The sequence below is a fragment of the Sitophilus oryzae genome, unplaced genomic scaffold, assembly GCF_002938485.1.
Source record: "Sitophilus oryzae breed Bouriz unplaced genomic scaffold, Soryzae_2.0 scaffold_1063_pilon_pilon, whole genome shotgun sequence".
Classification (NCBI taxonomy): Eukaryota; Metazoa; Arthropoda; class Insecta; order Coleoptera; family Curculionidae; genus Sitophilus; species Sitophilus oryzae.
Genome location: NW_022145686.1, coordinates 607,287 through 625,415, shown reverse-complemented (window position 1 = coordinate 625,415; position 18,129 = coordinate 607,287). Strand labels below are relative to the sequence as shown.

At 30.5% G+C, this 18,129-nt stretch overlaps 1 protein-coding gene and 1 long non-coding RNA gene across 2 annotated transcripts; both read right to left on the bottom strand.

The window, feature by feature from the left end:
- Nucleotides 1–2,848: 2,848 nt before the first annotated feature.
- Nucleotides 2,849–3,037, bottom strand: LOC115878546. Its single transcript, XR_004049551.1, has 2 exons — nt 2,943–3,037; nt 2,849–2,882 (listed from the first exon to the last, which is right to left on the bottom strand). It is a non-coding gene; the product is annotated as an uncharacterized LOC115878546 (long non-coding RNA).
- A 10,360-nt stretch (nt 3,038–13,397) lies between these two features.
- LOC115878972 lies at nt 13,398–14,864 on the bottom strand. Its single transcript, XM_030895584.1, has one exon. It carries the CDS (start codon nt 14,862–14,864, stop codon nt 13,398–13,400), a length of 1,467 nt encoding a protein of 488 aa, XP_030751444.1.
- Nucleotides 14,865–18,129: the final 3,265 nt, after the last annotated feature.

The window sequence follows — 18,129 nt, the reverse complement described above, 5'->3', positions numbered from 1 at the left end:
GTTCTCTGACTAGGGGTTATGGATCTTGGTGCAAAGACATTTTTCGGTGCTCCGAAAACTTCCCTATTTGTGAAAAATCGTTGGGGAGGTAATTGTCTAGGTGGTGGTAAATTTATTGGCTGTGATGGAAACGCTGGTTTAGTGTTAAAATTTTGTGTGTTAAATCGATTTGAGTTTGACGTGTTGAAATTTCCTGGGTTATTAAAATTTTGGTTGTTATATTTATTAAAATTGGGGTTTACGTTAAAATTAGGATTTCTATTAAAGTTACTTCCAAAATTGTAATTTGGGTTTACAGATTTTTGGTTTTGAAAATTTGGAAAATATGGATTATTTGAATTGTTTTGTGCAAAAATGTTTTGTTTATTTTGTACGTTAGAATTGTTATGATTTTGTGCACTATTCAAATTTCCGTATAATTTTTCGAAATTTTCAAATTCTGTGACGTATGCCATCGCGTCTTCGAGAGAGTTTGGCTGTTTTAGATGCATATTATTTTTCAATGTGTCTCTACAGCCAGCCATAAATGTATTTAAAGCTCTCTTTTCATAGTATTGTATATGACAAATTTTTTGTCGTTGCGATAAAGTTAAATCGTTACTAACTCTTTGAGCTGCATTGCTCCTGAGCAACTGAACTCTATTACCAAAAGTTATTAAATGTTCGCCTTCGTACGGACGTGTTCGGGTTAGTTCTTGGACGAGGCAATCGGTATCTCTACGATCCGCGAAACATTGTTGGAGGGCTGCCCTTAAAGAGTTCCAATCAGATAGCTCTGATCTGTTCCCTACCATAAGCTCAGCTCTTCCAATAAGCTTCTCTTGAATGCAATCAAAAATGTGAGAATCCAAATCCGAGCATTTCTGTGTTGCATATGTGTTTACTAATTTATTGCATTTTGAAATAAACTTATTTAGGGTGTTACTATCGCCGTCGAAAGGCTTAATATTTTCTAAACGAGATTTAAAAAGATCCCAATCGATGGTGATAGTAATTGTATCGTTATTAGGCATTTTAATTGATTGTTTATTACTAACGGATAATGTATTTAATGCGTTTACGAGATCGTCCACTTCACGCATGAAGTAAAGTACATCAAATAAATAAATTAAATTAATATTTTAGAAAGTCTCTTCGTATTCTCCTTCAATCACTATTATTCTTCAAGATTCGAGGACGATAATTATTATGATATTTAACTTTATTGTTCTCATAATACTAGCTATATTATAAAATAATTTTGAAATTATTTGCGCTTTCAAAATTAAAATATATATTTTTCCTTGTTAATAAACTAAATGTCTACTATAGACTGCCCTAAATATTAATTTTGTGTGCAGTACACCGCTTAAATTATTCCCAACTGAGTTCCTTGAACAGAGGATCAGAGGGAGCAAAAGGAATGGCACCTACCTTTGTGTAGTCTTCCGTTCCTTCCCTGATTCTTCGCCCTTTTCTGCCTTGGTTGTAGCGTTGTTCTTCGTCCTGGTTCGTTTGGATTGCGCCTTGGGAATTGGAGAACTCCAGCAGCACCTTTTCGAGTCCAAAAATGTCCGATAAACAGTCGCACTACTCTTGTTTTTTCGAAAAAAAAAACACTGCCGGACAATCCTACCGACTGCGCCACCTAAATAACTCAAATGACGAACTCTGTTTTTAAAAATTTTATTTTCAAAAACTACTACAACTAACAGCGTTCTGGTTGGCAAAAGAGTGACAAAAGAATGAATATAATTTTTCACAGAGAGCTTTTATAATATTTAAACTGATGATTAAGGTAAGTTATATTCGAAGTAAAGTCATACTTCCACGGCGGTAATGTGGGTGGACGCTTACGTAACTCTGTATTTATTTTTTCTCTACAAAATTACATAACATGATTTATTGTGCTGATGGAGCTGCAAAATATCAATAAATATTTTGAATATAAATTATTTATCGATATATGTAGTTTGATAAAAACTATTCCCATTTGATAAAGTGGACAAATATTCATCTAGTTTTGACGCACTTTATATATTCCCTGCAATATACAGTACCTTTGTATAAATCAAATGTAAGGACACTTTTATACATATCTACAATTTTGTGATTTTTAAATGTATAGAAAAGTTAATTTTTAAAAATGGCCATATTTTAAAAAACATTGGTATTATTTGACATATAAAATATTATTTTAAAATTTAGTGTAATATTCCCTGCATATTTTATAAAAAAATGGAAGTGAAACTATATAACACTTGAAAACGAGATATGAAGCTAATTTACACAACCCTGTATTTTAAATAACTGGGTAACGGCATCACAGAGAGTCATTCATAGAGCAGAAATAGTTATGTTTCAGTTCTATATCAACCAAATTTTACTATCATCACAAAACAACATAATTACAAAAGGCACCTTGCATTGTGTTATATTTTCAAAGTTTCTTGTCATATTTTTGATCTAATAAATACAAAACATTATTAATTTTTTTAATCCTCAATTATTAAAATATAGCTGATACTCAAAGAAAGTTAATATCTGACTCGAAAGTTTATAAACAGCAAATGTCGATCTACAAATAAAATTCACAAATGTGTTTTTAATATAGCATTTTTTAACAAGCTAAGCTGGGTAGCCTTAGTCAAAGAATATTGTATTTTCGTAGTAGAATTATCTTTGTCTTTTTTGTAATGGCTTCTCCCATCACCGGGAGAAGAAAATTTTATCAGTTTTATTGCAAGACTAAACAGACGTTTTAAAATATGTACTTACTTTTCAGTTTTTTGGAAAATTATGCATTTTGACTAAATTCTGGACTCATCTTTGTTATTTCCTCCATAGATCTATCAATACAACATTTTTCTTGAGCGAAATATAGGCCTTGTTCCCATGTTGGTCTTCAAATAAAAATTAACTAATTGCGTTGAAATATACTAATTATAGTGGTTAATAGACACCTCTGGGTAATTCGCGCAATATATAGGATATTAGTGATCACTTAAACACACATAATATTGCTAATACAACACAAATAATTTGGAAATTCGCAAGCGAAAAAATCAAATCGACAATCGATATATGATATGAGAATATGAGCAATGGCTGCCGCGGCATCGCGTAGAGCGGGACTAGCGGGAGGCGGGGACTAAACGGAAGCGGAAATAAAAACAGTAAAATATGTACCGGGTGATTTAAATTTGCGAAACAGCGCCCTCTCACTGCAGCTGCTAATTTTACAAGGAAGTTTGATCTGGCCAGAGATCCAGCAGATCTCATTTCCGTATGCGCTTGATCGTCTCGTGGTTGTCTCTGCCTCAGAAAAAGTTTAAAATTGTAATTTTTATAAACATTGACGAATAATGTTATGAATAATGTTATAGAACTGATATAAAATAATCCTTAAATCTTTACAAATGAAGCATAAACAAAATGATTGTGATAGCAACACAATTATCTTTGATAATGAGTTTTTTATATAAGAAATATCGTCTACAAAGGTTGAAATCTCAGGTATATATCTAGATAAAAATAGGTAGGTATTCAAACATAATCTGTAAAACGATTAACAATTTTTAGAAAACATTAAGCCATCCATAAATTCCTGAAAATAAATTAGCCGTGATTTTCAGAAAAAATGTTCTTAATTATTTTTTCCCGCATGATGTCCTTTCAGGTATGTGATATTGTTCTAATTTCAAGATCTATATGTAATTAGCTTACAAAAGTTCATTCTTCAGGAAGCAGCACGGACATTAGGCATAACAAGTAATTGTAAAAATATGAGCAAAAATGAGATGGTTTAAAAGAGTGAAAACTTTAAGGTTAGGAAATTTCAAACTCAAAGGGAAACAGGAAAACTGATTAAAAACTGATAACTAAGTACCATTAAACTGACAAGGTAAACTAGTAAGTATTTTATTATGAATCTATTTAGTATAACATTGTGTATTTTACAAAATGTATTTCGTTTAAATTACAGCTTAACGCATAATACAAAAAACAATTTATCATCTTTAAAACCATAAGGCATAGCCATAGGGTATATGATATATGAGATAGGTAGACAGTACATGGTAGGTACAATATGATCGAAAAAAAAACGGCGCCAGAGATGGCTATGAAATAAAGATCGATGTCTTTTACAGAGTCTTTTATATGTAAAATTATATAGGGAATGTCAGGGGAATGTCATGGATCGTCATTTCCAAGCCAACTGGAGGTCGTTTTTTTTTTATCATATGGGATATAAGTGTCAGTTTTGCTAGACCACAGACCTCTATTTATTAGACTTCTAGCACAAGGACATATCGGCAAGCCTTAGGTCAGTGTTTACATGGTGTGAATCGCTATGGTGATCATGTGGTGATCTAGTCGGAGATAGAAAAATGCCAAGTATTTATTACATAACCACTCAATCTGATGATTTCATATGTTTTATTCAATACATCTTATGTTAATAATAAGCATATTGACCATACTCTTCATATACATGAAAATCGGTACCAATGTCATGGATGGAATTTCGCCACAAGGCACATTTAAGAGGACTGATTCTTTAAAGGCATTTATTTTTGTTTTGCTATTTATAAATTCGTTAACTCATTTATTTTGTAGAGTTATTGAAAATTAAGATCTAGGATAGAAAAACCTGCATAGACACAACTTGGGTATTTTCGAATACTTTATTTAGAAGATCTTGATAGGACAATGATATAAGATTACAGAAAAATGCCTGACGTAGGTCAAAAATGTATAAAGTATTTTATATTTTTATATAAGTGTGTAAAGCGTTGTATAAAATAAATACATATTCTGTAAGGTTTCGAAGAATTTAAAGGATGGAAGATATTCAGGGTACCCTTCGGGAACAATTTAGATTGATACAGCATAAATTACAGTAAAGTCCGAACATTAAAGCATAAAGGTAAATAAATTATCCACAATAATAATAATTATTTACATATGTGCAGCAAAGTCGTAATATAATAAATTTATTGTTTTCAGAAACAAAACCCACTACTTATTCTGCCAAATATAAAGAGTACCTAGTAAAAAAACTTGTGTTTTATACTATCAATAACATATAACATGTACTTATTTTATGTAATAAATATTTTTTTAAATATGTATATATTTTTGGAATAAAATATTTTTAATCAGTTCTCAATCAATCTTAATTTATTTTTAAAAAAGGACATAAATACCTGAAAGGAAAAATGTTTAAGTTAGTGTGTCAAAATAATAAGTAAATTAGATATTTTTAGATAACCTGTATATTTAATTGGAAAAACTGATAAAATTTTATATATCTTTCAACTTAGAAATTATATCTGAATGAATTTTTACTCTAATTACTAAAAAACAAATATTACAAAATTAAATTATAAAAAAGTTTGCCAAATTGTCAAGAAAACAATTTATTTCTTTTAAATTTAAAAATTATGTGTAAACTAGGTTAAACTACGAGTTAAACAATATAGATAATCAATAAATTTTTGATAAAATTTGCTTTTTATGTTGTCAGATCATTTCTATGAAAAATACACTAGATAGAATACATTAAATTTTTATTAAATACGCTGGATAACTAAAACATTCACTAATAAACCTTGTCAAAATATCCCCCTTGGAATCTTTGTGAAGGGGTCAGGGGTGTATAATAAATTAATCCCTGTATTATAATAAAAACCATAAAACATTTATTTGTGAGTAAAATAATGCAATGGTTGGATATAAAACGGCTGTACTGGGTGAGTCAACGATAGAGCAAAATCCATTATATCATTTGTTTGGACGTTTACAAAAAATGTTAAATATAAAAGTTATAAGGAAGGTTATACAAGGTGCTTCAAAAAAGTGTGGCGGATATAACATATGTTTTTTTTTTAAATGCAATACCATATTTATTTTTAGATTCTGCATAAAATTCTATAACTTTTTCATATATAATGTTGTAATACCTAAAATTAATAGCTTTTGTAATATTTGAATTTGTTTAAACCAAAACATGTTTTCTAGATAATATACATCTAATCTTATAGTACTTAACAAAGTACTATAATATAATATATAGTACTGAACGAAAAGATATATTTTTTTAGCTTGTTCGTGTATATCGGTCTGAATAATTCATTTTCATGAAAATCTGTAACAATTCTTTACCATTTATACTTATTATAACAAATTAAACTAAAACTCAAATTTTGTTCTGAACTTGCTTAACAGACATGAAATTTTGATAATTATTACTTTTTGTCATGGCAACTATGATGTTATGGCGTAATTATTACGTATTAAAAATATGGGTAAAAATAGAAAAAAAAGGAATAAATCACAAACTATTAAAAATAGGTATATGACATACTTAATAAGAGTTTTGTAAAATATATCAGAAGAAACGAAAATAATTCAAATATTTTTATATACTATATAGGTAGGGTGTACCATTTAAAAAAAATAATTGTTTTTAATTTTAAGTAGTTGAAATTCATAAATATATTGTTGAATATATATTGTGGAAACACACTTTTTATCTAACTAAAATATCTTTGCATGTGTCTTTTTCTACATCTCTATAAAATTCTACTACCAAATTTTAGTCGTCCAACTTCAGAAAGAATAGCATCACTGGTAATTTTTTACTACACTGCAATCTAACAAGTGTTTAAACAAATTTAAATATTACAAAAACTATTAATTTTAGGTATATAACATTATATATAAAAAAAGTTATGGAATTTTACGCAGAATCTAAAAATAAATTAAAAAAACGGGGTGTTACATTTAAAAAAGGTATGTTATATTCGCCACACTTTTTTTAAGCACCCTGTATACTCTATAATAATTTTAAAATGTATATCTTAACCGTCCCTATAACTTTTGTATTCAATATTTTTTTGTAAACTTCGAAGCAAATGAGATAATGGACTTTATCGTTGACTCACCCTAACAGAGGCAACCAAAAATACACTAAAATAATTAGAAAAAATTTTGTAATTATTTAGTAATTAGGTATGTCAATAAACTCTTAATTGGGTCTCTAGTCTATTTTATTTAACGCACAAATATATTATTAAATTTTAATCATAGATTAAATATTTTAATCTATTAGCGTTAAGTAATAAAACTATTTGTGGGGCCCTCTTATCATAAGAGGTTACGAAATATACTCCTGGTAGTACACAAAAACAGTGTAAGGGGTGTAAATAAATTGTATAACCATTTTTTTATAATAAAAAATATAAAACATTTATAAAAAAAACAAAACAATGCATTGCCTTGGTTTCATATAACAACTATTTTAGAATTAGGCATAGGCAACCAAATACACAAGAAAAATAATTAGGATAAAGCCTTGTAATTATTTAGTAAATATATCAATAAATTCTTAATTAAGTCTCTAGTCTATTTTTATTTTATATTTACATAATATAAGTAGCATACACTCCCTTTTCCGATATAGAAAATTTCGTTAATTGCTTCTTGAAAATGCGAAAATATTGACAATCTGACAACGCTGTTTTTAACGTCGGAACGCGTTCGGGTAGACGACTCCACCCGAACAGCCTTGAGGAATTTTGACTATGAGGACAAACAAATACGTTTAAATTTACCTATACCGCGGCCTCACCATAAGAGCAATGAGAGAATTTATGTCCCAGAATTGAAGTACAGAAGATCGAGTTTGACATAAGTCCATCCTTGTTCAGTAGCTGGATGTAATGCACATGCGCCGAAATGCTACTTTTCTATTGGCCGAATGGTGTCGAGATGGGTTATTTTTTTTTGGACGCGTCGTCGGCGTGGATTTTGTTTTCAGTGTTTTCCACGTGTACTGTGTTTTCGTTTGTATTTTAATCTTTGTGCGTTTATTGACAATTTTGTGATTTAGTTTTAAAGACTTTTGCTGTAGTTTAATTAATAGAACAATGGGAATGTTAAATGTTTCGAAAAACAGAAAAAAAAAATTCTTTTGTAGATTTTCTCAAATAACTCGAAATCTGTTAGAGATATCGGAAAACGGTTTTCGACAGTCAATTCTACATAAAATGAACTATCTGTGAGCATATTTTAGTTGCGATCTGAGAGATTTCCGTTTTTGACAAAATCGATAGGGAGGTGCCGAGGAATTTTTTAGAAAAATTTTGCAAAATCGATTTTGCTTATTTCGTAATATGTTGTAGCCCTGAATGTGTACTTTACAAAAACGGTATTGTTTTTTTTTTTTTTTTTTTTTTTTTTTTTTTATATTTGTTAAATGTTTCGAAAAACAGAAAAAAAATATTTCTTTTGTAGTTTTTCTCAAATAACTCGAAATTTGTTAGAGATATCAGAAAACGGTTTCAGTCAATCTACAAAATGAACTATCTGTGAGCATATTTTAGTTGCGATCTGAGGAGATTTCGGTTTTTGACAAAATCGTCGGGGAGGTGCCGAGGAATTTTTTCGAAAAATATTGGAAAATCGATTTTGCTTATTTCGTTTTTCCAAAATTTTTCGAAAACATTCCTCGGTACCCCCCTGTCGATTTTGTCAAAAACCGAAATCTGTCAGATCGCAACTAAAATATACCCATTGATAGTTCATTTTATGTAGAATTGAATGCTGAAAACGGTTTTCCGATATCTCTAACAGATTTCGAGTTATTTGAGAAAATCTACAAAAGAAATATTTTTTTCTGTAAATATGGACTCCGTATCAGAAAAACTTCAAATATTCCAACCGGTCAACGTAGATGAATCCATTGCTCGAGGAGAATGGCATACTTATCAGCCGTTCACCAAATCATTTAAGAACAGCGATGAGATGGAAATTGTTATTAATCAACAGGATGTGTTTATGGATATTAGCCAAGTCGAATTATACATTGAAGCCAAATTTCTGGAAGAAGTATCGGCAGCTGTGAAAACAGGAAAATGTTCTTTAACAAATAACGTTGGAGCATTTCTGTTTGAATCGATAACATATGAATTAATAGAAACGTAATCGATAAAGTACGAGATCCAGGGCTTATAAGTACCGTTAAAAGTCTTTTATACCTCAATCAAAATGAAAGTACTGCCCTTGATGTAGCGGGATGGAATTGGCCGAGCGGAACTGTGAAATCATATGAACCATAAACGGATAATTTCAGTCTCCTAATACCATTAAATTTCCTGTTGAATGTCTTCTCCGATTATACTAGCGCAGCTATTATGGAAACGCAGAAATTGAAGCTTGTACGTGCCAAAAAGGATGACAATTGCTATGTTAATTCAGAGGGAAACAAGAAAGTAGACATCACTATTTTGAATATCGAGTTAAGAGTAAAACATATCTACCCGAGCGATTCTGTGAAATTAAAATTGTTTGAAGCAATTTCCAAGGATAAACCGATATTTATTGGATTTAGGAAATGGGAAATTCATGAACTACCTGCTCTACGACAAGCGAGAAAAGATGTATGGACAGTGAAGGCAGCATCTGAACGAGCGAGATATGTTATTGTATTCTTTCAAGAAGATCGAAAAGATAACTATAAAGCTAACGGCACATATTTCGATAATTTGAAAATTACAGACGTTAAGCTTTATCTAAATTCCGAAGCCTACCCATATGAATCCCTAGATTTAAATTTCAGCACTAGACAGTTTACTATGTATATGTAATCGATTGCTCAAAACAAAACGAGGCTCTGAAAAGTAATGTGATAGATGTAAAGCTAGAATTTGAGAGTTCGGAAAATTTCCCCGAAAACACCCGAGCATTTTGTGTCATCATATACGATCGAGTCATGGAATATTTACCTTTATCAGGATATGTTAGAACGCTAATTTAATCAGTTGCTGCAAGACATTGATACGATGAAGTTCGTTGTTATATATGTACAAGGATTTTCCATACCCGAATTTAAGGTTAAGGAATTATCCATATACGATGGAAAAGAAATGAAAACATATGCATTTAAACCGAAGATTTGTTACCACCATCTGCCGATACACCATAAGAAGACGATAAATTATATATTTCACAATGTTCATGGAATCCCTCATAATTCAGGGTATTTACCCTATAAGGCGATGTATGACATAATACAAGAGGAATTGGAAGGTGTCGATATGGTTTTCGTTAAGGGATATATTAAAAAGGAATTTCTGCTGTGCACGTACTACGAAATAAATCTTGATCCACCCTGTATAGTGAACTTGGAATTTACTTCTGGACCTGTACCGAAATTAGAACAATCATACAGTAATTGTAATGATCATAAACTGGAAATATGTTCTTGTACTGTAAATAATGCTCATATATTATATGATTATATTATAGACATTTTAACTCAATAAATTTAAATCTATTAATATCCAATATTTTTTTTACTTATTAGCCCCGTAGATTAATATTAGCTCATTTTACTGTAAACCATTGTCTTGTTCACATCGCCCTCAACAAATCGTTATGGATCAATCAAGTGTATTAGAACCAATAATTAATGTAGCATTAAACATTGCCGAGAACTTGACAGAAAAGCAAATTGTTTTCCAAATTACAAACAAGAAGAAGAAGATTCAAATGTCATATGAAGGTTTTTCAACGTTTCTAGACTTTGTTGATGAAAACGTTAATAGTGGTTGGTGTGATAAATCTATAGAAATTGATGGACATTTAACCATAACTTATGCTTTTGAAGAAGAAGTGAAAGTGCTGATAATTCAAGATAGGAAATGGAAACTTATATTGATTGGGAAGATGATTGTATATTGTTATTTAAATACTGTTTACCGATTTTTTATAATTTACTAGATGAGAGAAATGTGGAAAATAAATACACAGTGAAATGAAAAATTGTTTTATTTAGAATACTGTAAATATTTTTTTTATAAAATCAGTCTTGTACAGGATGGTCGAAATAGGTCTGTTTTAACAGAGAAACCCTATTTCCTGACTAGATAGAGCAAAACCGACATAAATGTCATGGACTCGATTTCTGAGACATGTTTAATGGCGTAAACCACCTGTTGATATTTTCACTGCCAGTTGGCAGTCACCCCGTATCTCAGTTGAGATACCTTTTTGAATTTTTTACCATTTTGAAAATTGTCCATAACTTTTTAATTTGGCGGAATAATAAAATTCTGTAAAAACGTTCTTAAGGCACTTTTTTAAGCACAATCCAGTTTACTCTTTTTTTAGCACAATCTATGTTTGCTCTTTTTGTCAGAAATAATAAAAAATATAATTTTTTAAATGGAAATCATAGTTGGCTATGAACTTAAAAAAATGGTGGCGTTTAACCCTTTCCAACGATATAAAGTTATGAGTATCTATTTCTAAGAATGAGAGAAATATTAGTTTTTTTTTATCTTTATATCGAAGCGGGCCTTGATTTTGTGTTGACCTATTGGCCTAGATATTTTTATCACAATTTATATTCTATATTATTTATATGCATAATTAAAGACTTTTGAAAAGGTAAATTACCATTCTATATTAGCATTACTAATTACAATTGAAATCGATACAATAGACAATGAACAAAACCAATAAAACTTATTTTTTGAGTGACGAATATAATTTTCTAAAAAATACCATCAAAGATGTTCAAACAGCACCTACTTGTTGAATACACAATAAACATCTTTTGCGCACAGAGTTACAGCGATTTCTTAGACGAACCGGTGTAATAAGTCCAAAAGTTTGCCTAGGAGCCTTCTGCAATTCTTCTCTCGTCCCAATGGTTCTTCCCATATATATAAGGTTTTTTAATTTCCCCCATAAAAAAGTCGAAAGGGGTTAAATCACAGGACCTAGCAGGCCAAGATATGGGGCCCCTTTTTCCAATCCAATTCTCTCTATAAATTCTCCATTTAATAGTTCCGTTATAACCCTGGCGTTGTAATTGTAATTGGTTATACTAATATAGAATGTTGATTTACCTTTTCAAAAGTCTTTAATTGTGCAGATAAATAAAAATATAGAATATTAAATTGTGACAAAAAAAATTAGGCAACTAGGTCAACACAAAATCAAGGCCCGCTTCGATACAAAGATAAAAAACCTAATATTTCTCTCATTCTTAGAAATAAATACACATAACTTTATATCGTTGGAAAAGGTTAAACGCCAACATTTTTTTAAGTTCATAGCCAACTATAATTTCCATTTAAATTTTTTATTTTTTATCATTTCTGACAAAAAGCGTAACTGACAAAAGTATAGAAAACAACTGACTACGCCACTGAATTGTGATTAAAAAAGTGCATTAAGAACGTTTTTACAGAATTGTATTATTCCGCGAAATACAAAAGTTATGAGCAATTTTTCAAATGGTAAAAAATTCAAAAAGTCCCCATATCTCAGTTGGCAATGAAAATATCAATAGGCGGTTTACGCCATTAAACATGCCTCTGAAATCGAGCCCATGACATCTATGTCGGTTTTGCTCTATCTAGTCAGGAAATAGGTTTTCTCTGTTAAAACAGACCAATTTCGACCACCCTGTACAATATAAAAGTTTGAATTTTTTTTTCAGTATTGTTAAATACATGTGTAAAATAAATATATAATAAAAATAATTACTTCTGTTAGGAAAAATTACTAAATTTGAATACAGCCATTGAAAAGCTTAAATCAAACAGTAGACATAGTAGAAAACGTCTAAATTTGTATACAATATAAATATGTTAAATATAGCAACCTAAAATATATTGAATATAATACTAAATAAAAAATAATATAATAATAACATAAAAAATATAATAATAATATAAAAAAATTGTATACAATATAAATATGTTAAATATAGTAACCTAAAATATATTGAAAATAATACTCTAAATAAAATACACTAAAAATATAAAAATAAAATTAAACCATCCTCTTAAACATGAAAGTAACTAAATATTAATAAATAAATAAATAAATATCAAAGGAAATAGAAGTAAAAAATAACTGCCATTGTTTTCAACCTATGGATTTTCCGATTATTCATCCCTATATTTTCCTAGATGTTTATGGCCCATGCGAGCGTATACTCGGAATTGGGAATAAGAAATCTCTTATCGTCCGCGTATGATAAGACAATCTTATTTTTAAGCTCTACATACATATTGTGTAAATGTGAACGGAAAGTAGTCATCGAGCGATGGATTTTCGTACCTGCTACATCGACCGTGTTTTTATAATCATCCAAACTAATATCTTGTTTGGTGATGTAGTCAGGCACGCCTTTGGCCTTTTTCGTTAACTCACCATCCACATTTACACAATATGCTTTAGCCCCAGTTCCATAAAACTCCCACAAAATTTTTCCTGTATATTAATCCTTCATACGGCCTAACACAGATGAATTTGCAGGAATATTATGTGGGTTGCTTTGCGAGTAATTTGACGTATCGAATTTATCTAAATTTTCGCGCATGTCATCATAAAAATTATCGGTTTGAATTTGTAAAATTAGAGAATCGGTCAGTGTCGAGCAGTGAAGCTTTATTACCGTACTTTGGTTTAATATAGCTATACCAAAAATCGTACATAATAGTTTTGGAAATTTCCAAAATTGAAAAGCCTACGTAAATAGGTTTATTATATACGATTTTCTGTTTAGCCATATGTATTGCGACTAAATTCTCGCTAAAAATCGTTAAGTCTTTAAAATGCGGCTTGGAAATGTACGCTTCTGTCCCTATCTTTCTACCAATATTTTCCCAGTGGGTAAGTAACTTAATATTTACCCGTTTCTCCACGTTCTCCATTGTCTTTCCAAATACAGCGTTATTCATAAGTTTGAAAAAATCCTTTTCAAACTTATTTTCAGCATTATTACGCTTTGCTGTATTTAGATCAATGTAGGTTTTCAACCAGGGAGATTGGTTAAAGGATAAAATGCGATGAATTTTGGCAAGTTTCAGACCATGGTTCAACGCTTGTTGTAAATTTTGATAATGAATTACATATCTAACTTTAGAATTAAAATTGGGTATTAATTTTGAAACTTTAGATCCCTCTGGTTGAACGGACTCTGGGCAAAAGGGTAATTCGTTGTGCCAATCGTGTAAATGTTCCGGATACTCTAAATCAACTTCAAAAACATAACCTATATTGGAATTTTTATCGATATTCATAAAATTTAAGTTTGAAATTTCTTCCTCTGTTAGCCACGTAAAGATACGTGTTGGTAGATATTGCGACATGGCTACTCCATATAAATTGGTAGCATCCAAGTACATAATGTAGGAAGTAGGTTTGGAAGCGTTGTATATAGACATAAATGTATTATTCGCGATAGCTTTTCTAACACTACATTGACTGACACCGCCGCGAATCCCGTGTTTAAAGAAATGTATCATGTCTAAATCTGTCAATAATTCCAGCTCGATAGATGTAGTTTTCAAAGCCGCATCAAACGATAGGCATGGTGCTGTGAAATATTGACAAGGATCTAGACCGTATGTTTGTAGACACACCTCTCTAAAATTCTCAAAAACATCAGCATATAATAATAGTACGTCGGATTTTAAATATATATCTGAATATTCACCTAAAGTTTGACATTTAAATAAATTCCATACATTCAATGCACGCTCGTAATCTCCTTGTTTGATGGCTTCTTTTCTAAGTTCGTTATAGAAGCCATCAATGGGTGGAAGCTTGGTATCGTCTAATTTGGAAAAGCAATCTACGTACGAATATGGAAAAACACCCTTCATACGAAAAACCTTAAATTCTTCTTCGTTAGGAAAAACCTTTCTAACTTCGCAACACTGTTGAGACGTTAAATTTTGACTTACTTTATCCAAGCTCGATGCCATAAAGCGAAAACTGTCTAAAAATCTTAATTTTAAAAATACCTTTTGCTGTCGCTTTTCCTGTTCTTGTTGAGTGACGTCACCATCCACCATATAATATATTTAGTAAAAGAAATATACTTTTCTTTATTTTGGGGAATGACGTCTAATTGTTCTTCCTCAACGGCCAGTTCTTTTATAAAAAGATGGTTGTCAAAATTTGACATGTTGTGGAAGAACACAGGAATAAAATTAGGTACTTTAAAATTTAGGTTACAAACAGAGTGAGCCGCACCTCGATATCTTCCTCTTAAATGACAGTAGTCCCTTACTCTTTCATCTTCTACATTAAATGGTCTTTCGCAAATATGACAATGCGTTACCTGATAAATCTCAGCTTCTTGTACGCTATTGAGAGGAGGCATGGATACAATATTTTTCATAAATCGATTGTAGATTGATTTACAATCAGCCTCTAACCAATCTATGAAAACTTTATGTGCATCGAGCCCTCTAAAAGTCTTGAAAATCGACTGAGAATTATCAAAATCGCATTTAATGTAATAGGCAAAAGAATAAGGAACGTATTGGTGTATTTTTGTGATGTCGTCTCATTCCAATACGGGAAAATCAAACACATGTTCACCCTTTGAATACATTTATTCGAATTAGCTAACCTAGTTACAAAAGATGGTATGCTATCCTTTGTTGTTGCAATAATTAATGAAATATTAAACAAATAATTGTTGGGTAACCAGGTCGCACTACATTTTCACCGTATAGGAAATTTCAGGATCCAGCATTTCAGGATCAGTAGAATGAACTTTATTCTGGCCACAAATAAAGGACATTCGGCGTAAGCAAAAATTGACAATAATAATTATATGATATCCATTGAGTGTCGCAATTTTATAAATAAACTGTTGCTTTAATTAAGTTTACCAATATACTAACCTATTAACTAGATATTATTAAAAATAACAAACATAAAAAATACGACAAAAAATCTATATCTATAGAACCCATATACAGGGTGAGTTTCCTACGATGTTCTTCTGTATGGGTATCTCAGAAACTACTGGAGATAGAGAGTCGGTTAAATGGGGAAAGAATTGCAGTTTTGTGGGGTCATAAATATGCGCATTTCAGATTTTTGAAAAAGTTCATGGCTTACTAGATATTTTGAAAAAAACAAATTTCGTCTATTTTAAAAATTGTCCCTAATTCCATTATAAGCTATTTTAGACAAAGAGTTTTCAGATAAAAGTTGTAGATAATCACATTCTTAATGAGACTGTGTCCTCCGCTTTTTTCTAAAGCCTGTCATTTTTGACATACGACACAAACATAGGTTTTTTTAAATGGAAAGCATAGTTGGCCATGGCTTCATAAAAAGCGCCATTGATTAAGATTTTCAGCGATATAAGCTATAACATGTTGTCTTCGAAAAATTACTGAGTTATAGCCAATTCTTATCATTTTTAAACAATTTCACATAGTTAGCCATGGAAACAAGTTTAATCGTCTTTGCTCTCATATATGTGAAGCTGTCACATCCAAACTTTGCAAATTAAAATAAATAAAAATTGTAAATATGAATTTTTCAAATGAAAACAAGCGTGTAGGATTATTGGTTCAACTTTTCTTGACCATACATTTTCGAGGATACGTTGACCGGTGAATGTTACGTTTTTTTAGAGAACGGTTTTCAAGATATGTTAGAAAAGTTAAATTTAGTTATAGCCAATTCTTATCTTTCTTGACTAATTTCACTTAGATTGCATGGTATTCTTATTCTGTTATGATTTATAACTTATAAAAAGTCAGAATATATTACTAAACGGTTCTTTACAATTTACATTACACAAACTAAAACTTAAAAAAATAATATCACTATATACACTTTAAGTTATTTTAGAAAATGTTCAAAAAATCCGCCATTGTTTTGAGTTGCATGTTTTTAAAATTGAATTACTACCTATTCTCACAGAAGGACCGGTCGACTTAATTAAACTTTTCTCGTACCGTCACTTCGAGTGCCTCTCTTAATTCATAAGTTCTTTTGTAAACCTTATTGTTAACTATACCGCATAAAAAAATATAAAATGGATAGGTCAGGTGATCGAGGAGGCCCATGCAATTACGAGTAGTCCGCCTCTTCCTATCCCTGCGTTTGTATAATTATAATATAAATAATTTTTAACATTTCTTTCATTATGGCTGGTGAGGGGTGGTGTGTCATAATGAAAGGTCATGTTGGAACCACTCTATTGATGCGCGAGTATCTACACGCTTTTCTTCATTTTAAAAATTCATATTTAAAATTTTTGTTTATTTCAATTTACAAAGTTTGGATGTGACAGCTTCACATTTCTGAGAGCAACTGCGATTGAACTTGTTTCCATGGCTACCTAAGTGAAATTGTTTCAAATGATAAGAATTGACTATAACTCAGTAATTTTTTGAAGAAAAGATATTATAGCTTATATCACTAAAAAGCTTAAAAAATGGCGCTTTTTATGAAGTCATGGCCAACTATGGTTTCCATTTAAAAAAACCTATGTTTGTGTCATATGTCAAAAATGACAGGCTTTAGAAAAAAACGGAGGACACAGTCTCATTAAGGATGTGATTATCTACAACTTTTATCTGAAAACTTTTTGTCTAAAATAGCTTATAATGGAATTAGGGACAATTTTTAAAATAGCCGAAATTTGTTTTTTTCGAAATATCTAGTAAGCCATGAACTTTTTCAAAAATCTGAAAGGCACATATTTATGACCCCACAAAACTGCAATTCTTTCCCCATTTAACCGACTCTCTATCTCCAGTAGTTTCCGAGATACCCATAGAGAACATCGTAGGAAACTCACCCTGTATATAATAATAAAATATTACCTATCCTATTTACATTAATATACCTGGTCTTGGTTAAAAAATGTAAAAATAAAAGTATAATTATTAGTGTACCATTTCATAAGACTATAAATTATTATAAGTACATGTTTCACAATAAAATTAAAAAAAAAATATTTCTAAAATAGAGATTTACACATAATGACTTAAAAATAATTTATCTACCTCAGCATTTCTATACTGACCTAACTTAACTATTTTTATACACGAGCTTTTTGTCTATGCTATGAAATTCTTAGAAATACGAATAAAGTTTTGCTAATTGTTATTGTAACGAACGCACTCTGTTTTTATGCACTTTCATTTGCTTTCCGTTAGTTTCCGCGCAATTTTTGATCACACAATTTACACCTTCAATACTAATAATTGAGTAGGGACCCTTATACCAAGGATCAAATTTGGTTCTATTTTCGTTAGATAACATAACCAAATCGCCGGGTTTAAAATTAGTTTTATTTGAAAG

Excerpts from the sequence above, each read along its gene's own strand:
- LOC115878972 (XM_030895584.1), bottom strand. The coding sequence starts at position 14,864 with ATGGTGGATGGTGACGTCACTCAACAAGAACAGGAAAAGCGACAGCAA.